At 38.7% G+C, this 23,956-nt stretch overlaps 2 protein-coding genes and 1 pseudogene across 2 annotated transcripts; all 3 read right to left on the bottom strand.

The window, feature by feature from the left end:
* Positions 1–2,196: 2,196 nt before the first annotated feature.
* LOC149115747 (uncharacterized) lies at positions 2,197–3,541 on the bottom strand. Its single transcript, XM_089285124.1, has one exon. It carries the CDS (start codon positions 3,464–3,466, stop codon positions 2,522–2,524), a length of 945 nt encoding a protein of 314 aa, XP_089141250.1. The 5' UTR covers positions 3,467–3,541; the 3' UTR covers positions 2,197–2,521.
* A 6,990-nt stretch (positions 3,542–10,531) lies between these two features.
* On the bottom strand, positions 10,532–11,856 carry LOC110060132 (RYamide receptor-like). The gene has a single exon (XM_020766885.2). The coding sequence runs from the start codon at positions 11,498–11,500 to the stop codon at positions 10,532–10,534; it is 969 nt and encodes a 322-aa protein (XP_020622544.2). The 5' UTR covers positions 11,501–11,856.
* A 700-nt stretch (positions 11,857–12,556) lies between these two features.
* Positions 12,557–13,718, bottom strand: LOC149115746 (QRFP-like peptide receptor; annotated as a pseudogene).
* Positions 13,719–23,956: the final 10,238 nt, after the last annotated feature.

Here is a 23,956-nt window from a genome sequence, read left to right as displayed (position 1 = left end):
ATGCATTTATGTCTTTTAGAAAACAAGTCATGTCATCTGCAAAAAGCGTGAGTTTGATCTCCACGTTTTTGACCATTATTCCTTGTATGGTTTTATCCTGCCTGATTTGACATGCGAGAACTTCCAAAGCTAAGATGAATAATAAAGGTGATAGAGGGTCACCTTGTCGTACACCACGATGGATACAGAAAAGATCTGTAGTAAAGCCGTTATTTAAGATACAGCTGGATATGTTTGTATAAAATGTTTTTACCCATTGTAAAAAATACGGTCCAAAATTGAATTTTTCCAATACTTTAAATAGATATGTATGGTCCAGAGAATCAAATGCCTTTTCAAAGTCAATTGCCATTAGAATACCTGTTGTATTTGTGAGTTTTGCCAATTCAAGTAAATCATCGATTGTTCTAACTGCATCAAATGTAGACCTTCCTTTGATAAAACCATTTTGATTATGGTGAATAAGTTCTGGCAGGATTGGCTCCAGCCTTCTAGCAAACGCTTTGGATGCAATTTTAACATCTACGTTGATCAGTGAGATAGGTCGCCAGTTCTTTATAAATCGTCTATCTTTATCTTTTTTCTCCAATAGGGTAATCATTGCCTGCTTTTGCGAAGTTGATAGTTGACCGTGTTGGTGAGAGAAGTTTAGAGACTTTTCGAGATACTTTGCAACCACGTGCCAGAACGCCAAGTAAAATTCCACAGTTAAACCGTCACTTCCAGGTGTTTTGTTTTTCGGAAATGTCTTCAATGCTTCGTACAGTTCGGATCTAGTAAGTTGTTTATCTAAAGTCATTTTCTCTTCATCAGACAATTTTTTAGTATCCACTTCATTAAGGAAACGATCAATTGAATTCTCACCTAAATTATACGAGTCTCTATCATAGAGTTTTTCATAGAAATCATGAATCTCTTTCATTATTTCTTTTGGGTCTGTTATATATGAATCATTATCCACGGATAATTTCCGTATACATGTCTTTTTCTTTTTAGCACTTTCTAAATTTAAAAAATACTTGCTATTCTTTTCGCCCTCTTCATACCAACTCACCCGAGATCTTATGATTGCTCCTTGTGTTATATAATCATAATGGCGTTCGTATTCTGATTTGAGAACTTCTAAATCGCAGAGATTTTCAGCACTTGGGTGTTCGTCACATTTTCGCTGACACTCTTTTAGTCTAATTTCCAAATTTACCAGCTCTGACCTTCTCTCTTTTGCTTTCTTCTTACTATAACCAATCGTTTCATAGCGTATTTTATATTTTAAATAATCCCAGGTAACCCGCGGGTCTTCGATTTCTCTACTTTCGTCTACCCATTCACCGATTTTGTTTCTAATTAGGTCTACATATTCTTTATCTTCTGACAAACTTGCATTGAATTTCCAAAAAGACGGTCCATAGGTTGAGTTCTCTATACCATTAATGTACAACGTAATGGCGGAATGGTCAGATCTAATAGCAGGGATAATATCGACCTTATCAACCTGTTCCTGTATATTATTTGATATCAACCAATAATCTAACCGCCGTTGAATCATTGGAGTTTTCTGTCTCCAGGAGAAACGTTTTAATTTTGGGTTTCTGATTCTCCAGATGTCTATTAGGTCAAGAGAAAAACATAGATTTTCTATCTTTTTGGACGATTCTTTCAATTTTGGAGATCCTCCCGATCCATCCAAATCTGGGTCGCGGATAACATTAAAGTCACCACCTATTATTATTTTGCAATCAGTGTCAATTTCCAATTTGTCGAATTCGTTCTGTATTTCGTCGTAAAAGATGCATTGTTCGTTGGTCTTATTTGGCGCATAGATATTCAAAAATAAAAAAGATTGACCTTGAACAAGACCTTTTAGAATGATATACCGACCTAGATTATCTTGTTTACATACCTCAAATATACAGTCAAGCCCTTCTTTGACTAGTGTTAAGACACCTCTGCTGTGTTCAGAACCATGACAAAAAAACAAGTCTCCTCTCCACTGGGATTTCCAGGTGTTTTCCACCTCGGATGTGCTGTAGGTCTCTTGTAGAAAAATTATATCAGCTTTATCCTTCATACACCAATGAAAAAGTGCTTTTCGTTTATCAAAAGATCTTATCCCCCGAACATTTAAGGATAGGATACCAAAATTTAAATTAAGTTTTGTAACTTTTTAAGGACATATTTAAGTGGAAAGGCGAGCAGTTGCAGAGAATGAGATAGTAATCTTTAGTAGATGAGCTAATGAAAAAATTTGCATGTCTCTTGAACAAGAAAAAGGTAAAACTAATTAATATTGAAAAGGAAAAAGAAACAAAAGAAAAACATTTATAACACCTACAACTACAATTGAACATGTATGTAAAACAGTAGCCAGCGATAAAAGCTGTTAATTGCGCTACTAATGGAATAGGTCTTGCACGCATTGCGCTAACTAGATGACACGCATGCAGCTCCATTTTTAAGAACAAGTGTGAATGAGGCTTACATGTTATGAATACCTAGATAGAGAGTTTATGTTCCAAAGAAATTAGAAGATTCGTATACCCTCAATAAAAAGTTTGTCCGGCTCTGATCTTTTGAAGAACGCCGATTTTCCGTCTTCTTTTGCTTTTTTGAACTTAGGCATTAATTCCTTTCTGCGGTCCACAATTTCTTTCGGAAGGTCTGGCGATATTCCGAAACCAGTTCCTTTCAGCTTTCTTGCACTTGACATGACTCGCTCTCTGTCGGAGTATCGCAAAAAACGTGCAATTATTGGTCTTGGTTTTTCTTGCGATGGGTCGCGCTTGCCAATGCGGTGCACTCGTTGATACTCAAAAGAATCCGCCTCGCTGATGTTAAGTTCCTTCTGTATAAAGCCAATTAACACCTCTTTGACATTTTCTTCTGAGAGGTGGAAAGATTCAGCAATGCCGTAGAAGCGAAGGTTTTCCCGTCTTTGATACACCTCCATATACAACTTCTCGTTTCTTAAGGCCTCGATCTTTCCCTTGAATTTGTTTTCGGTGTTTACTGTATTTTCTTGGATAGTTTGTTCCAGAAGCTTTACTTTCTTCTTTAAATTTTCTATCTCTGTATTTGCGAACGACATTCCTTCATCTAACACCTTCAGTTTTGTTGTGGCGTCCCTGCTGAAGCTTTCAAACTGCTCAGCTTTATCCTGTAACTTGTTAACCTTTCCATCGACCACTTTCACAAAACCCTCAAGGATGTCCAATTTCTTTTCCATGTTGTCTAACTTCTGCAGAACAAGGTCTAGCTTCGGCATTACAGAATTAGCCAACTCCACGGCAGCGGCGGTTTCGTCTTCTTCGCTCGATTGCACCGTGTCAGACATGTGCAACTTGACTTTGGCTTTCTTCTCCAACGGTGAAAGGGATTCTTCTTCCGACGAGTTGGATACACTTCTCCAAGTTGGCCCAGTTCTCTCTACATGAGTTTTTCGTCTGAACTTTTCTCCTTTTTCTGCCATGTAGAGGCCTCCATATACGAATTTTGAGCGGAGCTAGCAAAAACACGTCTATACTCTACCCATGCTCGGCCCAATCCTGTAGATGGCATAATGCGCGCGCTAAACAACTGCGAGAGACGTCAATGTTTAACTTACTTGGGAAGCAACAGGAAAAAATGTAACAGACACCGACAAAGTTTTCGAAAGGATGAAACAACTCATTCAACTTTTGTAAAAAGGGTGATTACAGCTACATTTTATGGTATGAATTGGAAGTGGCAAGCCTATTCAACAATGCATTAGTTTTTGGATGTGAAGAAAAGTTATGTAGACTGTATTTTGGCTAAGCCAAAGGAGTGCTGTCCAGGGACGCTGAAAGCGCTGTTGCGACGATTCTGTTATTAAATACATATCAAAAGTGGTTTTTATGTTACCACTTACCACGTAGTTTAAAGATGTTTTTTAATATGTTTACTTTTCTGCATGTAAAGGCGAACCTCAGGAGAATCTGTGAAGAAATATCTTTCCCCTTTTTTCAGAAAAATTTTACCGTCAGCAGTAGCTAATTATCTCGGAAAAATTAATGACTACCCCCAGTTTTCTTTGTGGATTCTAATAACCCTGGCTAAGATCTATTTTTTCCACGTTTTCTTAATATAGCGGAAACACGTTTGTATTTTGTAGGTACCATTCGTTATGAGCCTGAGGCACCCCACAGCCGCTAGTGTCGTTCAGTTCTGTGATGGAGCACAGCTGCATGTCTGCACAAGACTAGTTTTCAACCCTATCCAGCGCGCTTTAAAATACCCGCATCTATCAAGCGAAGCACTAGTGTTGACGCCTAGCTTTTTAAAGACATTATAGATGCGTTTAAGGCACACAAGTTGAATGAGTCATAAGCATGCAATTGGATGAGTTAACTGACACTTGTCAAAAATATCTGCAGCTTGATTCTCAGCGGTTGTTGTGTCTTCTTGGAAGACCTTCTCCTACCTGTTTCCGAGCTTTGAAGCCATTCTCGAGAGGAAGGACTAAACGTGGCAAGGAGTCAGGAACTTATCACAGGTGAACCGCCTAATTCTGGCCTCATCTTTTGAGCGCCTCATCTTTTGTGCTACAGTAATTGCTTCGACTTTTATGGCCGTCTCCTGACCCGAGAAAAACTTTTCTTCAAGGTAGTTTTTTTTTTGGTTTTTCATTGAAACGAGTGGCCTTTTCGTCACTTTCAGGGCCCAGCCTTTAGGTTTAATTTCTTCAGCAGGGACTGGAAGAGTAGAATTTGCTAGGACAGGGTGAACACCACGATTGTCTCTATATCATATTTTGGCCTTGTCAAATAGGGTTTCCCTTTCAGGAACAAGTCAAGATGAACCGTACTGTAAATTGTTCTTCAGTAATTTTCTAAGCATTTCCTTATCTGAGGCAAAAGTGGAACCGCTTAGAAAAAGGAGTTTCAGTAAAACGCCGCTTATCACTACTTCTTGCGCACTACTTGTGAGTCTGTTGCCTTTTGCAGCATTTGATGGCATTTCGGGCAGCGAAAGACTCAAGTATAATGCTGAACAACAAAAAAAAAAAGTAAGAGGCTTTTTATTGGAGTTCTATTCGCTTTCTATTTGTAATAAATGAAAATTCTCGTCAAAAACTAATGGCTGTCAATGAGATTAGGATAGTTGTTTACAAATATAGTGTGGAATGTTGTGCCTCGATCTCTTTGCAGACACAAAGGTTGCCATGTAAGAAATTCGCGTTAAACGGTACAGAATTCAGGACACATTTAATTCTCTGTTTATTTCTCCAGCCCCGTCTCTATCTATCTGTTCAGCGTAACAAGTTTGGGCTTCGAAATTACTAACAAGGAGCTGCGTTACCTAACCTCAAAACCCCTAAAATCTGATACAAAACTTTTATATTCCACCGTGACTAGTACTAAGAGTCCAGAATATATGCTTATAGCAGTTGACATACTTTTATTTTACCTAAATAGCAGACCATTGTTGAGGCCCCATAGTGGGAGAAGGGGGGATGTCAGTGTATCCCTTATCCTATTAATTTTTGTCCTAAATATCTTGTATCCTGTTAAATCCAGCTAAACGATTTCCTACTCAATTAATTTCCTGTTTCATCTGATCTAAACATGCTCTACCCATTAATATTTCCCCTTAATTTCTTGCATCCTATTAACTTTTTACCCAAATATCCAGTATCCTAAAACCCTCTAATAGGGCCTCACTGATGAACTGATAAAGCTGATCAAGATACACAGATCATAATCTTTTGACCTGATACTGTCTATCGTTTTCTTTTTCTTTTTTTTTTTAATATACTACTCCCCCCCCCCCCCCCCCCCCACCTACCTGCCAAAATAACCTAGAAAATGCCTGCAAGCAGAAGCTCGTGTTCAAATCATTCTGGGAAAGCCAGTTACTAGTTTAGTCACAGAAATGCGTAAAATGGCTTTAATGTCGGTTACATTTTCACTTCCTACCCACCCTACCCCTACCCGTTGGAATGTGCATTTGTCAAATGTAACGCAATCTGTGGAATAATGGCCGGTGCACAGCAGATCAAAACAGAACTGAGCTTAAACGAGTTCTTGATGAGAATCCTCCATTAAGAGGAGGATTTTAAAGGCTGCTAACAGACTTCTGGGTCAGTTAGGATCTCAGCAAATTGTTAAACTTCTTGTAAACGGCGGCTTATGAGACGAAAGACAAATAATATTGATAGATGTTATGAAGCGGGCTTCGGAGAGTTGAAATCTGCTTAACCGTGGCGATGTCTGAGAGTGATTTCGTACACTAATCACCGAAAATGTGGCTGAAACATACTGGAAATATAACATGAGGCATCCTGGAACATCCAGTTGTCGACATGTCGCGAGGTAAGTGGAATATATCATTATTTTCTCTGTGCATGGTTATTTTCACGTTATTATGCTAATTAGGACGGCGGTCTTTGTTGACAAAAGCACAGTTTAAACTTTTTCTTCTAACATTTTACAGTTTTAACTGCACCGAAATTTTATTACAGGTGAGACATCGCTCTTTAAGTGGAGGGTAGTTTTGGGATCTCAAGTGATGTACTTCTGGCGATATTTTCCTTTAAACTTTGCTTTTTGATGGCGCTTCATGAGTAGTCCGAAAGGGAAGAAATTTAAAATTCCGTAAAAAAATCAGGTGATGATCAAATTGCCAAAACAGCCTCTCAATGCAACAAGAAACATTTGCTTGTCTCGAATAAAGGGTTTTTACCCGGATTTATATCGTTTTCTTTGTATGGCAAATTGTTTAAAATGTGCCCTAAAATGTGCCCTAAAATGGCCCCTGAAAGCCCTCTAAGCGGGGCAAAACCAAGATGGTGGCCCCAGCGCTAAAATACGAATCGAATTGAACTGAAAGTTATATTTTTGGGAATCAATTATCTAGACCATTCATCTGAGAAAGTTTGAGGAATTTGATTTTTTCTAGTCCAAACGGCCATAGTTGAAATTTACAGAGGGCGCCTCATAAAACTGATGACTGCAACTTGTTTCCCTATGATTGGGCATTAGAGTGATACGATTATTGTAGCATCACTTGTTAAACATGGTAGTATTAATCCTTCAAAGTGTAGCTTCTGGAAATGTGCTAGAAACTGTTGCCAGACACCTTAATGCTTCAATTTGCTCGAAAGCGCCGAGCCGGCTATTATCCCCGTAAGTTATTTTCCAGGATCGTTTGAACAGGCAAACGCATAACACTTGTTCGCTAGGCAATATCAAAGGTGATTTCGGCATTTACACTTACAAATACGCAATAAATATCACACTGAAAATCGTATGATGTACGGAAGTACGTATCTCAAGGAGAACTTCCTCATTTGGCAGAAGGTTCAGGGCACTGGTCGTGATAAGAGCATGTAAGTGATTGACAAAAGCTTCTTGTTCGGGTTTCTAATTCAGTCAGCATACCATTTAGATCTTGCAATTTACATCAAATAATGAATATTCTCTAACTGTGGAAAGAAAACGCCAACTATCTTAATGACTAGGTTCTTGGGCTAATGCACCTGACGGTTTATTGTAAAATAAATAAAGTTTGCTGCACTTATGAAGCTTAAAAATACTGCTATGTCGAATCAAACATAGTTTAATATTCTATCCCGAATATAGGTAATAATGACTTGGTAATAAGTTATGGAGAATCGCTCCGGCCTGGGACAAGCCTAAGACCAGGCGAAAATAGAACCAGACAGCTAGATCAAGCCTGGTTTACTCGTTGGGTGGAAGGGTGTGTCCCTGTCGCCTCCGCGGCCTCGAGTGAAGTGATGGGATGAAACATTTGTAAAGGGTGATGGGTAGTCAATTCCTTTATACTGTTATTTGCATATAGCCTTTAGGGTGTCAATTACCAATGCAAGTTGAGTTTGCATAGAAAACAGTGGCAATACAACAAGGAGAAAAAGAGATGAGGGCGTTTAATTTGTTTCACTTAGATTGAGGGGGGTTCTAAAATCGAAGCTAAAGACTTATAAAGTGAGTAACAGCTTAAATTGTATGAGGTACGAAAGTAAGAGTCTAAAGAAAAACCTTCTGGACACTGCAGGTGATGAAAACGTGGAAATAATCGAGAGAGGCTTCCTGTCTTGGCTTCCCACTCAGTCAACAAACCATTTGGATGTTAACGTAGAAAAAATATTCATTAAAAATTGAACCAAACATCAACCTCAACAGGAAAGATAACCAGGGTATTTGGAAGGCGTAATCCCAAAGCAACAAAAAAAAAAGCTGAAGAAGAAAAAAAGGGACTTATAACTTGTTTTAAAGGGGAGGGGTAGTAAATTGTTTTATACTGTCATTTGCGTATAGTCTTTAGGGTGTCAGTTACCAATGCAAATTGACTTTGCATAGAAAACAGTGGCAATACAAAAAGGAGAAAAAGGGACGAGGGTGTTTAATTTGTTTCACTTAGATCGAGGGGAGTTCTGAAATGGAAGCTGAAGACTTATTAAGTGAACAACAGCTTAAATTGTATAAGGTACGAAAGTAAGTGTCTGAAGGAATACCTTCCGTACACGGCAGGTGATGACAACGTGCAAATGATTGACAGAAGCTTCCTGTCTTGGCTTCCCACTCAGTCAACAAACCATTTGGATGTTAACGTAGAAAAAATATTCATTAAAAATTGAACCAAACATCAACCTCAACAGGAAAGATAACCAGGGTATTTGGAAGGCGTAATCCCAAAGCAACAAAAAAAAAAGCTGAAGAAGAAAAAAGGGACTTATAACTTGTTTTAAAGGGGAGGGGTAGTAAATTGTTTTATACTGTCATTTGCATATAGTCTTTAGGGTGTCAGTTACCAATGCAAATTGACTTTGCATAGAAAACAGTGGCAATACAAAAAGGAGAAAAAGGGACGAGGGTGTTTAATTTGTTTCACTTAGACTGAGGGGAGTTCTGAAATGGAAGCTGAAGACTTATAAAGTGAACAACAGCTTAAATTGTATAAGGTACGAAAGTAAGTGTCTGAAGGAAAACCTTCCGTACACGGCAGGTGATAACAACGTGCAAATGATTGACAGAAGCTTCCTGTCTTGGCTTCCCACCCAGTCAACAAACCATTTGGATCTTTACGTGGAAAAAATATTCACTAAAAATTGAACCAAACATCAACCTTACCAGAAAAGTAAGCAAGGTAAATGTCCATCATAAAAGGCGTAATCCTAAAGCGATAAACAAAAGCTGAAGAAGAAAAAAGGGGACTTGTTTTAGAGACTGAGTCCTACTACTGACGCATAAACAATGAACCATCAAGGCTACTTCACAAACAGCTGGCAAAAATTGTATAATAAGCTCAGCAGAGTGAAAAACACAAGGACATTTTCTTGAAAATACAAGTTAGTCTCCCATGAAAGGGACTGTTAGTATATGAACTTTTGCATATGTCTTTTGTCTTCAGAATTAGCCGTGTTCAGACTTTTGCGTCGGACATCATGATTTGGTGCTGCACCTAAGCAGCTCATAAAATACTGCTGAGTAAAACAAAGACAAAAGAGAAAGGGTGCTTAATATGTTTTACTAAAACTGTGAGAGAGTGATGAAAAAACAATCTTACATAGAAATGGCTGAAGAATGGGAATCGGCCGTACTTTACCATGGGGGTTAATCTCCTATATAGGCTATACAGGTATGTGCGGCCCCAAAGGGTATGGGTTTTCAGCTGTTTTGGTCATAAATAGGGTATCAATTTTAGCAGATTTTGGCCATTTTGGTCATAAATAGGGTATGGTTATTGCTCTCCAGCCTTGATGTGGGTAAGAAGCCACTTCTTCATCAATGTCGAAAACAAAATCAACAAAGCCCTTCACAAATTATGTTTACGGTATTTTAACCGTCTGAACAAAGGAACTAATTATAACGCATGTCTAAAACAGGGTTTTAATTTAAGGGTCAGGTCACAAATAGGGTTTCGAATTTTTGGTCAGGTCATAAATAGGGTAGGGAATATGGCAGAATTTTGTCATAAATAGGGTAAGGGTTTTGTGAAGAGGGCCGCACATCCCCACCCATATTTTCTGGGAGTACTCCCCCCGGAGCCGTACTTTACCAGTCAATACTGTATTGACGTTTTCACGCACTTTAATTTATTGCTTCCAAACTAAGAAAATTGCTGAAAAGTATTCACACACTTTATTGCTTCCTAATCATTAAGAACATCAATAGTTTACGAAATAACGACAAATGATGGCAAAGCAATCGTCAAAAGAATGGTTAGAAACCGGTCTGTGAAGTTTATCAAGCGTACATGGAATCAAACAAAAAGTAGTATTGAAATAAAAATTATTTACACGCTTTAAAAACGGCTGAAAACGTCCTATGAATTTAAGAAAAGTACAAATCGAATTTACATAATAACTTCCGCAAAATGTTGGCAAACTCAGTGTCCAAATAAAAGTTTAAAACCGTTCTGCAAAGGTTCTGTAGGCCATAGTGTATATTGAATCAAATCAAGAGTATAAATAAACGTTTTTTACGACTTTTAGGTCGACTGATACTCTCTACTGTTCATAAGTATCAACAGCTGCTGCGCTGTTCAAAATAATTTATCTGAAGAGAGCCTTAAGCCCATTACGGTAATTTCTGCTGAAAATTAAACAGATACAAGGATTTATGGCACAATTTGCAGTAGCTATTAATCTAGCCACATATTCAAAGTATGGATCGCCACAATTCGGCCATATGATGGTGTCCGTAAAGAGGAGAATACACCAGAAGATAGTGATGGGCAGCAAGCATACTGCAAACCCTAGCACAATAGCAATGGCCATCTTTAGCACATTCCGCTCCCTTTGCTGGCGTTGTTGACCAGCGTTGGTTGATTGTTCGCCTGGAATCTTCTTTGACTTGAGCTTTAGATAGATGGTAATGTAAAGTATGGCTATCAACACCAGCGGGACAAAACCGAATAAAACAATATAGGATATCATGTAATGCTCGTAGGATGAGGACTCTCCAAAAACTTCACTCCAATGCAGCTGACAAACCAGCTTTTCTGGATATTCAACAACTTTGTTGACGAAGAGCTGTGGAGAGAAAATAGCCATCGCGACGATCCAAGTAGCGAGAATCAAGAACGGGCACAGCTTTGAACTGATAAGTGGCAAACGGAGAGGAAATACCACAGCTCCAAATCGATCCACTGCTATCAGAACCAGGCTCTGAATAGACACAGTAGAGGAAACTTTTGGTAAGAAGGAAACCAGCTTACATAAGACCTGGCCAAGAGGACCACCGATCAGCCAGGAGTCTTTATAGAGCGTTTGAATCCTCCAAGGAATCAAGAAAATCGGAAACAGCAGATCGGACATGGCCATGTTTACTATGAAAAAGTTGATGGGTTTTCTCATAGTTTTCGTCTTGTAGACAATTATTCCGATGACTGTGTTCCCAGCCAACGAAAAAATGAGGATCACGCAGTAAGCAGAGGTGATTCCAATTTTTTCTGCTGTAGGATTGCTTGGACAGCTCCATGGCTGTGTTCCATTCATAGTTGTATTCACGTTGTCCGACATTGCCGTTTAGTTTCTTTTTCCGCTCCGGCTCAAGCTAATCTGCTCACTTAGTAACGTCACTCTATTTATAGGTTTTAGGTTCCTGTTTGGCGAGTAGCTCAACAAATTGGAGTGACCTATCAGCTTGCGCCACAATTTGCTTTTCATTTCACATCTTAACGTTAATGAAACTGGAAACAGACAGTGTCCCAGAATGTCACTGCTGTTTTCAGCTCTGTTCGAAGAATGATTGAATGTCGTTAAATTTTCGTTTTTCTTTCATCAAATTGTCCATCAAGACGAGTCAGTGAGTACACAGGATGTTCAATGTTAAAGCCCTAGCTCAATTAAATCAATTATCCTGATGCCCTATCAGAGAATTTGCATCTTATCGGAGTTTAAATTTAGAAATTTAAATGTCTATAACATATATTTCGTTCCTTTGTCATCAAAGTTCTTTAAATCATCTTTTAAATGCACTCATCTTGCAGTTGTTTTATGACGGCATCGGGTGACGCCAAATTAGAATTCAGAATCATTAAATGGAGAACGAAAGTCTCTTTGATAAGACGGACCAACAGCCTTGTTTTTCTTGCCATAACATTTTTTTTTACAATCTGGGCCGGGTTGTTCAAAGTCGAATTAAATTAATCCAGGATTAGCGAGAATTTTGATTTCAGTTTTGTAACTTTTCGGTGAGATTTTCTGTATATATTGTTTGTCCTTCAGTTTTGAGCTTGATTAATCTTGAAATATTCGAAACATAACAAGTTAAAAACATTTTTATGAAACATGAATAAACACTTTGGCTAATTTTTAGTCCTGGGTTAGCGATAACCGGCTTTCGAACAACCCGGCCCTGTTAGACAAACCATGAAACACAATGCAAATGGAGTCCAATACATACATTTTATCTGCAGACTAATAGAATGTGGATGTTCTTAACAAAATCACCTGCCACTAACTTGGTCAGTTGGACTATATTCTGCTTGTCTCTTAAAAATAGAGCATCGATATCATAAGCCTGCTTAAAACAATTTCCAGGAGTAATCAAAGACTATATATTGGTAAATTGCTTTACGAACCAATCAGTCCTACCTGATTACTTGTTTGCAGGACCGAGAAACAACTACATTTTGTAAGGAGGCTCTTAAGACTCTGGCCGTAATTTCAACTGAAAATCAAACAAATGCAAGGGTTAATGGCACAATTTGCACGAGCAACGATCAGTGCAATAACATAATAATGTATGGTGCTACAAGACACTTTATCTAGTAAGGAAAAAATAGTGTACGGCACCCAACATACTGCGAAACTTAATACAATAGCAATGACCATTTTAAACACATTTCTTTCCCTTTTCTCTTGTTGCTGTGCAGCGTTGATCGAACGTTCGCCTGGAGTCGGCTGTGACTTACGCTTCAAAACAATCGTGCAGTAAAGTACAGTTGTTAAAACCAAAGGAGTATAAGGGAGTACAACAAATATTGCCAAAATGCAATTTGCAAAGGACGAGAACTCTCCAAAGGCTACACTCCATTCCCGTGCACACACTAGCTTCCCAGCGGAGTATCCAACAAGTCTGAAGGGGAAAAGATATGGGGACTGGGTAGCCATCGCGATGATCCAAGAGGCGGGAATGAAGAAGAGGCAAAGTTTAATGAGCGCTGATGAGCGGAGAACGGAGGGAAAATACCATAGCAGTGGAGGAGACATCAGAAAAGAAGATACGAAGCTTACACAAGGCTTGACCAAGAGGTCCGCCTATCAGCTAGGAGTCGACATACAACGTTGTTACAACCTTCGGGAACAAGAAAAATCGGTAACAGCAGATCGGACATGGCCATGTTTACTATATCAAGAAGATGGTGCTTGTCCTCATTGTCTTTGTCTCGTAGACGATTATTCCGATTAAAGTATTCCCAGCCAACAAAACAATGAAGATCAAACAGAAACGAAGGTTTTTCCAATTTTCTCTGCTGCAGGATTTTTGAAGCTATCAACACTAATTTATTACGCCGATCGTTCTTCAAATAATCTATATGTGAGATCTCTGGAGATCTTCCTTTAAGTTAACACATTCCTTTTGCAACAGCCGTACGACGCCAACCAAACAAAGAAAAAGTAAAGGACTGGTGCAACTTTGCCAACATTCTCAACGAATAATGACAGACTATATATCAAACGCTAGGTATTTTACTGGGGATCTAGAATCGCGTTTTTCGAAAACACCTTCCATCTCGATCGAACGTTAAGAGGAAGAAATTAGACCAACAGTTTAATTCCCTGAAAAACAATTTTCAACTAAATAATATTTCCTACGCAATGCGTAAATGCATTCCCTGAAAAAGAATTTTCATCTGAATGATGTTTCCTACGCAATACGTAAATGCATAGCTAGGGGCGCAAGCTGCAAATCATCTTGGCAAATAAAACAAAATCTATAAAATTGTTAACCACAACGATAACAAATTTTCCAATCCGATTGCCTGTGAGAAGGCTGGAAATCAGCAGTCAATTAGGACACTTTCAAATAATCTCTATGTGAGATCTCTGGCGATCTTCCCTTAAGTTGACACATCTCTTTTACAACAGCCGCGTTTGATATGTAGACAAAGAACAATTCTGAAAAATTCTGATCCTAGCAGTATACAGAAAGAAATTAGACCAACAGTTTAATTCCCTGAAGAACAGTTTTCATCTGAATGATATTTCCTACGCAAGGCGTAAATGCATTGTTAGGGGCGTAAGCTGCAAATCATCTTGGCAAATAAAACAAAATATATAAAATTGTTAACCACAACGATAACAAATTTTCCAATCCGATTGCTTGTAAGAAGGCAGGAAATCAGCAGTCAATTAGGACACTTTCAAATAATCTCTACGTGAGATCTCCAGAGATCTTCCTTTAAGTTAACATATACCTTTTGCAACAGACGTACGACGCCAACCAAAAAAAGAAAAAGTAAAGGACTGGTGCAACTTCGCCGACTGACATTCTCAACGAATAATGACAGACTATATATCAAACGCTAGGTATTTTACTGGGGATCTAGAACCACGTTTTTCGAAAACCTTTCATCTCGATCGCACGTAAACAGTAAGAAATTAGACCGACAGTTTAATTCCCTTAAAAACAATTTTCATCTGAATGATATTTCCTACGCAATACGTAAATGCATAGTTGGGGCGCAGGCTGCAAATCATCTTGGCAAATAAAACCAAATATATAAAATTGCTAACCATAACTATAACAAATTGTCCAATCCGATTGGTTGTAAGAAGGCTGGAAACCAGCAGTCAGTTAGGACACTTTACGCACATTCTGCACAGCGCGAGAAGTACGCTAGGTTCAACGGAGAGAATCCTCTTGTTAGCTTTCACTCTTGGGGAAACCGATTGTGCGCAACACGTTGAGTTGGTGGTTGGCGCCAAGGCAAGTACTCCATACGAATTGTGTATGTTGTTTTGATTATACTGTCTGTAGCTTCTGTAAATATTTTGAAGTTTAAATAAAGTCTTCGCTATATTTTGTTTGCTGGTGAAATATGTTTACTTTCATGGCAAGATTTGCATTTCTCCATTTCCTTCACGAACCTGTCCAAGTTCACGATCTTGGATCCAAAGTTATTTTCATTTTCTTTTTCAGCTTCCTGCGAGTTATTTAGGAACGTTTGCTGCTTACTGTTTTTAATTACGAATGCAACAGATCCAAATGTTCAGAAGTTTCCACTTCAACGTTCCGCGGAACAAAATATGATCTATTGATCGCAATCGTCGCGCTTTTCGTGATACGGGGCTGCCGACTTTCGCTCTTGAATATCCTTTTTCGCCCCTTTTCGGCCAGCTTTGTGCCACTTGAGCTCTTTTCTGACTCTTTCTGGGTTGTATTTTTTCCAATTTTTTCTTCTATAGACAACACTTTTATCGAAAACAGAAGAGGGACCCGGCATTTTTAAGTTGCCCGAGGCGGCCATGTTTGTTCACAACTCGCACACGCATGCTATCGCGCGCGATATTGCGTGATTTTCTCGCGGGTTATTTGCTCGCGTGTACATTGGGAACCATTCTTGGCGCGGTCAAAAAACCCTTTCGGGCCTCCTTAATGGTTTTTTTCTCATACGATGTTATATTTTCCTAAATTGACAGGACTTGCTAGGACCTGGTGCCACCCAGTAATTATGTTTATAATCAACCTATGGTTAAAAGCGGCAAGATTTTTCAATACAAGATCCCAAAAGAAATACCGCGTACAAACAGCAATAATAACAATAAATAAAACTTTTTCTAAAGGTTGTAAGGAAATTCGAGGCTCAAGCTGCGCGAATATCCGAATGCAAATTAAGATGTTTGAAAAACCCATCCGGTCGCGTTTTCAGGTTAATTTACTGCATGATTGGCAGTTCAGGCTAAATAATTTCGCCTTCATCTTAATATGAATAAAGCACTATCAACGGATGACAATCCAGCTAATAAATGGAGTCCGACAGAAGCATAATTTCATGTCATCAAACTCCAACACAACGATGAATGGAACACAGCCACCAAGCTGCTTCAGTAATCCTACAGCAGGAAAAATTGGAATAACGTTCTCTTACTGCCTGATCCTTATCATTTCGCTGAGCGGGAACACATTAGTCGAAATAATGTTCTACGAGACTGACCTATTGATTGGTAAACGGTGCTCTCGGTCACACCTCGTATAAGCTGCATGTCTTCTTTTCCGATGTTTCCACGATTGTGTCTATTCAGAGCCTGGTACTGATAGCATTGGATCGATTTGGAGCTGTGCTATTTCCCCTCCGTTCTCCGATCATTAGCCCTAAACCGTGCCTCTTCTTCATTCAAACCCGCAATTCGACGCAAAAGTCGCCATCATCTTTGCAAGACAATGAACTCTGATTGGTTGTCAGTTAAGGCCCAAAATGAGAAACCGAATGCAAGAGTTAAGGCGGCGTACCTGTAGTGACCATAAGCCGTTCTACCGCGCTGCAATTGCAATAGGCCATTCCATGAAAACGCTTCGTTTTTATCAATTACCTTCTATCTCGTGAAAGGAGTCGGTGGGTCGGTTAGAAATATAAATGTAAGATGATACTATCTTCCCCGTGGCTGCCACTTTGCATCGGAACTGCTGTCACTCCACAAGGTGTTCGAAGACGATGTTATGGAGGCTCTGTTAGATGTCAGAGTCACTTGAAGATGGGTATGTAGTGTGTTTAGCTAAGACAAAAAGAAAAAAGAAAAAGAAAACGAAAACGAAAAGAAAAGAACAGAAAAGAAAATGGGGACAGGCAATCAGCAAAAAGCACCTTTTTTACACTTTTTAAAAAACTTGACTTGGGCCTCTGCCGGGCGAAACATGAAAAATATGAAAAACAACAATTAACAACAACAAAAAAGTTTACTATTTTAAATGCAAGGTTACACGGGACACAAGCTAGAAGCAGAACGAAAATTCTTAGACAATTAAGATTTTTATTATCTAAAGACCAGGTCAAACGTGAAACTAAAATGTCAAATCTCTCAGCTGCTTAATGCGCATTTGACGTATCAGTAACACCCGTCTTCACCACGATATAAATAAAGCAGTGCTTAACAGCCAACAAACTAGTACACTTTACGACGCCGGAAGACTCGAACTCAGCAATAAACGGGACTCACCCAACGAGCTGCTTCAGTAATCCTGCAGCAGTGGAAATTGGAAAAACCTTCGCCTACTGGCTGATCTTTATTGTTTCGTTGACTGGGAGTACTTTAATCGGAATAATTGTGTACAAGACAAAAACCATGAGAAAAACTACCAACTTTCTGTTAGTACACATGGCCGTGTCCGATCTGCTGTTACCGATTTTCTTGTTCCCGCAAGTTATAACAGAGTTATATATCAACTCCTGGCTGGTAGGCGGTCTTTTTGGTCAGGCCTTTTGTAAGCTGTATGTCTTTGTTTCCGATGTCTCCGTCGCTGTATGTATTCAGAGCCTGCTGGTTCTGTTAGCAGCGGATCGATTTGAAGCTGTGGTATTTCCCCTCCTTTCTCCGCTCGTCAGCCCTAAGCTTTGCCTCTTCTTCATTCCCGCCACTTGAATCATCGCGATGGCTGTCCAGTCCCCTTATCTCTTCGCTTCAGACTCGTTGAACATTCACGGAAGTTGGTTTGCACTCGGGAATGGGATGAAGTCTTTGGAGAGTTCTCGTCCTATGCAAATTACGAGTTTGAGTAATATTTATAATTTCCTTTATGCAACTTTACTCTATAGTTGTTGTTAACCGTTTTGCAATCATAATCTATTTTACCGTTTTCTGTGGTAATTTGGTAGCAATAAAATTCACCCAATTCAAATTCAACCTATTCATAGCCATTCTAGTTAGCTCCCGAGTTTTATAACTTTATCCACAATCCATGTCACGGATTAAAATCGTTTGATGATGGAGTAGAAAGCTTAACAGGAAGTTTCTGTCAGTCAGAAAGTAATGCAAGATTTAATCACATGCAGTTTCCAAGTGCTCTGCACGCATGCGCGCAGACACGGAGTGCTTTCCATGCAATTAAAAATTCATCTTCGGAAATTTCAGGTGGCGAGTGGAACATCATTATTCACACAACTTGATAAAAAGAGGACAACCTCGCGAGCCCTGTTCCATTAGATTCTCCTCTAGATTCTCCACGCCGTGTAAAGCGCAACATGAACGTTCGCTGAAAATTATCCTGACATTGCTATCTTTAATACAGGCATTGCGGTTCAGTCAAGGTCGAGCAAAATGGTGCGAGAGATAAGATATGCAGATGTACAAACAAATAGAAAAGCCAAAACACGACAAAATTCTCACTATAAGCAATGAGAAAAAGACCAACAAAGCGTCTCTTTTTTTTTTTTTTTTTTTCGCAAATATTCGGTCACCGAATAGCTGTGATTTTAGGTCGAAACAATTTCAGTATGATCGTCCAAAACGATATTGTAATAACTGTCTTCTTGGAAGACCGCATGGCTAATTTGGATATAACATATCAAACACAAGAGACAGTGTTTCATGTAATATATTAAACGCGAAAGACAGTGTTTCATCCAGATATCCAAACACCGAGAAGAGAGTTGAAAATATGACGCGCGGCGGAGGAGTTTTGACGAAATTTGAGGTGTTTGGATAGCCAATGAAACACTGTCTCGAGTGTTTGATATATCTTCTCAATCGAAACAAAACCTAAGGAGTAAACGGAGAAGAAAAATCTTCAAACTCTATTCTAATTAACACCGGGTATCCTTCACGGTTGTGATTTTCTTTGTTTTTGATGTGTAAACCTGATAATTATTAACGAGTTTGAGAAGGTCAAATGATCATCTTTAAGGTCATAGTGAATATAGACCATTACAAATGCCTCCAAATATGCTTCAACTGAACTGCATCAAAAATATTAGGGGAAAATTCTCTTTTTCATTTTTTTTTTTTTTTTTTTGCAAAAAAGTTTTCCTGTGAAATGCCAATACGTTTTATGGCATCTTTGAGGCACCATTCTTAAATTCTCGATAGGTCACTTTCGACATATTAAAATTTAGCTTGATAATGAGGCCTAGAGGACTCAAACAAAAGAAGTGAGTTAACATGTCATTCAATTTCCTTTGTTTGTGTCCTCTAGGACTCACTGCCAAGCTAAATTTTAATATATCGAAAACAGTTAATGGCCATGGCAATCTATAATTGCACGAAAATCACTCATTACTTTGAAACGGGCTAGAAACGTACGTTCTTAGACGATTTGTCCTTCATTTTTGAAAGTAACAAATATCATTATTCTTCTAGCAATATATGAGGGTGATTTTGTAGAGGAGAGGTGTACATTTGATGTCTAATAGTGAAATGTGGGAATTTTTCTGTTGACGAATATGGGAAAAAGTCACTTCTTTTCAAGTTTACCAAACCAAGCTTAAGAGGGAATCCAACACACTTAAAAACTTGGGTTTGGCATGAATAAATAACTTGTTTTAGACACTCTTACAAAACCAAGCTCGACTCACTAATAAAATGTAGCTAGTTAAGCCCTGATTTTTTCAGGCTTCTTCTTTCCAATTGCTTAAATTGGAAAATTAACTGCGATGATCATTCTTCACTTTCATCTACAACCGCAGTTCATATATGAATTATTTCATGTAAACTTCATATCATTTCACTCCTCACGGGAAGATATGAACTCAATTAATTGACCTCGCTCCCAATGTGTGGTTTCATAGCTCAGTTGGTAGAGCATCGCGCCGGTATCGCGGAGGTCGCGGGTTCGAATCCCGTTGAAGCCCTGATTTTTTCAGGCTTCTTCTTTCCAATTGCTTAAATTGGAAAATTAACTGCGATGATCATTCTTCACTTTCAAATTTTGGAGTGTTAAAAACTTGAAGGCCATGAATTGAATGCCTTCCGTGTCATTCGGCAGTGAACAACAAACGTTTTTAAATCGGTTTTCAAGAACTGCTAAAATAAGCGACTGTCGGAAGACAAGCAAAAAGTCTTCCTGACCTCGAATGACAGCGAAAGTGTGACGATTAGAGCCGTTAATTTTATACGACTTAAGGCCTTGTATGTCAAAGCAAACCATGGTAACACTAGCCACAAATACATATTCTGGACTGTTTTGATTTGTGTGATTAGCTACAAATAGATGTGAGCTGGGTTAGCTTAAATTTTCCACCTTTAGTTGACATAACAGTGAAAGACTAGCACAAGAAATAGGATTTTTTTTTTCAATTTAATCGCTGCGTGACAAAATATGGGTGAGTCTTGTTTACAAAATAGTCTTATTACCATACGCGCTTCAGTCACTGATGAAGCGACAATTTTCAAGTCTGAATTTTCTCGTGTTTGCTTCCTATGAAACCGTAAGTATTAAAAGTAAATTTATTTGCCACAGCTTACCTCAGGGTGTATTTTTGCGCATAGCTTCTTTTTTCTGGCATAGCTTGTACATTTCCACATTTCTTAATGGCTCTTTGCCTAAAAGTAAAACTGTGAAAAGCAATACTGGAATGAGTAAACAGCTTCCTCGCTAAGCTGTACAGAACCATTGAACAAAACAAACACACTATGAACTTTTTTAAAAGCCAAGAGATAAAGGTAGAGTCGCCTAAGAAGATTTTATTGACATGGTGATTGAGAGAAATAAAATTGTACGTGCCAGTTCTTTATAGTCGGGGGCCCGGTGCTTAGAAATGTGTAAAATGGGTATCAGAGTAAGGCCTTCTGGCTACCTTTAAAGTGCTGCCATGCTGCGAATTCTAGAAAAAAAAAAAACTGTCAAATAAATTCTTTAGCTTTCTTGTTAATTCTTTTTGTATTTTTCCCTTGTAGCCTGTGCACTTCCATTTGTAGTTTCAGTTTTTCCCATAAAGGCGGTGAGAAACGAACGGTACACATAGCAGCACAGGAACAACTTATGTCCCTTGGCAGACATCATAGAGATCGGCGATGAAGGCTTGAAAATTTTCCAAAAGGGTCGTCACCACAGCTGGTGAACTCAAACAACATGTACTGAGATGTGAAATAAAGTTTAGAAGAGTGAGTCAGGGAGGACGATGATTTTAAATAAGTAAAGCTGCGCAAACGCCACAATAACCAGTTTCATAATCTTGTTGTGTGGATGCCGTCCACAAATTGCGCATGCAGAAATGTTTCAAAATTCTTTATTCGACAGCGTCATCGTCGTGGTTAGCTTAAATTTTTCAGACTTCAAGAAAGTAATTTTTATCCCACTGTCATACAATTATAATCTTCAGTTCGTCAGTTCCCTACATGCAATTACGCACACGTAGTCAAAAATTAATCAGGATTAAAGTTTTGTCTAGTTTGACGATTTTTACATTGTTAACCTGGATTCGCTAAGAACTTCCACAACTATGATGACGAAGAATTGACGAATAAAACGCAATTTAGACTCGATATTTTGTTCAAAGTCTCTGTAAATGTCTGAAATATTTCGAGTTTGCAACTTCCTTGTTAAAATTGCAGGTTTACTGGAGTAATTCTTCTTTCAACTGGTGGCATTTGCTTCTCGGCCGCGTAGCTTATTCTCTCTCCAATTCAAAATGAAACTTAATTCTCACCTTGTTTTCTCTGTTACACCCTCAATAAACTCGTTCGTGTGCTCTGTAGGCTCCGCAAATAATCAGTGCGCGTGTAGCCAAGGTCTTAAAAGCGCAAAATTTGTCCGCCATTACCAAGATTTCGTTACAAGCGGATCAAATCTGACCACGAGGTACCGAGGAATAAAATGCAAATGAAACCTCGCACCTCGTTTTGCACGAGCAATATGCAGGGCGACGCTGCTTGATCTTTTGTTGAGTTGAGTTAATTGGCCACGCTCGATATATCAATATTCTAATCATGGGCCCTCGTTCCCTTGGTCGCTTTCCATTCAATCAAAAATTCCGACAATTTGGAACCGGGGACAAATGCTACGGAAATTTCTTGGGAAAGTTTCCGAAAAGTCCGGAAATTATTGCATTTCCGATAAGCGAAGCATTCAACTGAAACTTCCGGGAATTTCGGTAGGAAAGTCAAGTGGAGAGGAAATTTCCGATAAGAAATTTCCGAAATATTCGGTATACCTCGCAAGGTTGCCACTTTTCCTGAAATTTCGAAAAATACTCTTCCATTTGTCTCTGGGAATTTGCTTAAACTCAAGCCTTGTTTTTCCATGGACTGGAAAACGCCCAAAGAAAACATCACCAGATAAAGATGATTTTCCTCAGAGCCTCGGAGCATGTAAGAATATTGACATATCGAGCTTGGCCTAATTGGTGATTGCTATCAGAATGACAATTTATTTTCCCTTTAAAAAAAAAACTCTGTGGAGAGAAATCAGAAGCACCTAATTTTTTGAAAATTTAAAGTGACCCTGAACCCTCTTCAGAGATTTTTTTTTTTAATTTTGTAAACAGTTTTTGAGTTAAAAGCGCTTAAAGTTACACTTAAATGTGTTTTTTAACAGGCAACCTGATATATAAAACTGATGACCGCAACATGTTTACCTATGATTGGACATTTGTGTGATACCATTATTGTAACATCACTTGTTAAACAGTGGCAGTATTCATCCTTCAAAGTATAGCTTCTGGAAATGTGCTGGAAACTGTTGCCAGACTCCTTCATGCTTCAATTTGCTCGAAAGTGCCGAGTCGGCTATTATTTCCTAAAACTATTTAATTATTCCCATAAGTTACTTTGTGAAATCGTTTGAACAGGCAAACGCTAACACTTGTTCGCTAGACAATATCAAAGGTGAATTCGGCATTTGCACCTATAAATCAACAATAAATATCACACTGAAAATCCTATGATGTACGGAAGTACGTGTCCCAGAAACTTCTTCAGTTGGTAGAAGTTTCATGGTCGTGATCACAACATGCAAGTGACTGACAAACGCAGTTCTCGTTCGGGTTTTTAATTCATTCATAATACCATTTAGATCTCGACAAGGAATGAAAAATATTCTTTAACTGTGAGAAAAAAAAAAAAAAGACGCCAACTATCTTGAGGGCTAGGTTCTTGGGCTTGTGCACATGACGGTTTATTGTAAAATAAATAAAGTCTGCTGCGCTTATGAAGCTTAAAAATGCTCTCGAATCAAACATAGTTTAACATTCTACCCCGGGTATAGGTAATGATGACATGATAATAAGTTACGGAGAGTCCCTCCGGCCTGGGACAAGCCTGAGACCAGGCGAAAATAGAGGCGGAGAGTACAACTAGATCAAGCCTGATTTACTCGTTGGGTGGAAGGGTACGTCCCTGTCGCTTCCGCGGCCTCGAGTAAAATGATGAGATGGAACATTTGTAAAGGGGGAGGGGTAGTCAATTCTTTTATACTGTCATTTGCATGTAGTCTTTAGGGTGTCAATTACCGATGCAAATGAGTTTGCATAGAACACAGTGGCGATACAAAAAGGAGACAAAGGGATGAAGGAGTTTAATTTGTTTCACTTGGACTGAGGGGAGTTCTGAAATCGAAGCTGAGGACTTATAAAGTGAGTAACAGCTTAATTGTATAAAGTACGAAAGTAAGTGTCTGAAGAAAAACCTTCCGGACGCTGCAGGTGATAACAACGTGTAAATGATCGACAGAAGCTCCCTGTCTTGGCTTCTCACTCAGTCAACAAACCATTTCGATCATAACGCGTACGTGGAAAAAATATTCACTAAAAACTGAACCAAACAGCAACCTCAACAGAAAAAATAACCAGGGTATTTGGAAGGCGCAATCCTAAAGCAATAAAAAAAAAAAGGTGAAGAAGAAAAATGGGTACTTATAACCTGTTTTAAAGAGTGAGTCTTACTAGTGACACATAGACAATGAACCATCAACAATACTTCAGTAACAGCTGGCAAAAATTGTATAATGAGCTCAGCAGAGGGAAAAACACCAGGACATTTTCTTCAAAATACAAGTTAGTCTCCCAAGAAAGGCACTGCTGGTATATAAACCTTTGCATA

This window comes from Orbicella faveolata, unplaced genomic scaffold (assembly GCF_042242905.1).
Source record: "Orbicella faveolata isolate gen_17 unplaced genomic scaffold, um_ofav_v1 contig_13, whole genome shotgun sequence".
In the NCBI taxonomy this organism is placed as follows: Eukaryota; Metazoa; Cnidaria; class Anthozoa; order Scleractinia; family Merulinidae; genus Orbicella; species Orbicella faveolata.
Note: the sequence above shows the minus strand (reverse complement) of the source record. Positions and strands in the feature narration are given on the sequence as shown.

What these genes read in the sequence shown, in the direction of transcription:
- LOC149115747 (XM_089285124.1), bottom strand. Translation starts at nt 3,466, where the DNA reads ATGGCAGAAAAAGGAGAAAAGTTCAGACGAAAAACTCATGTAGAGAGA.
- LOC110060132 (XM_020766885.2), bottom strand. Translation starts at nt 11,500, where the DNA reads ATGTCGGACAACGTGAATACAACTATGAATGGAACACAGCCATGGAGC.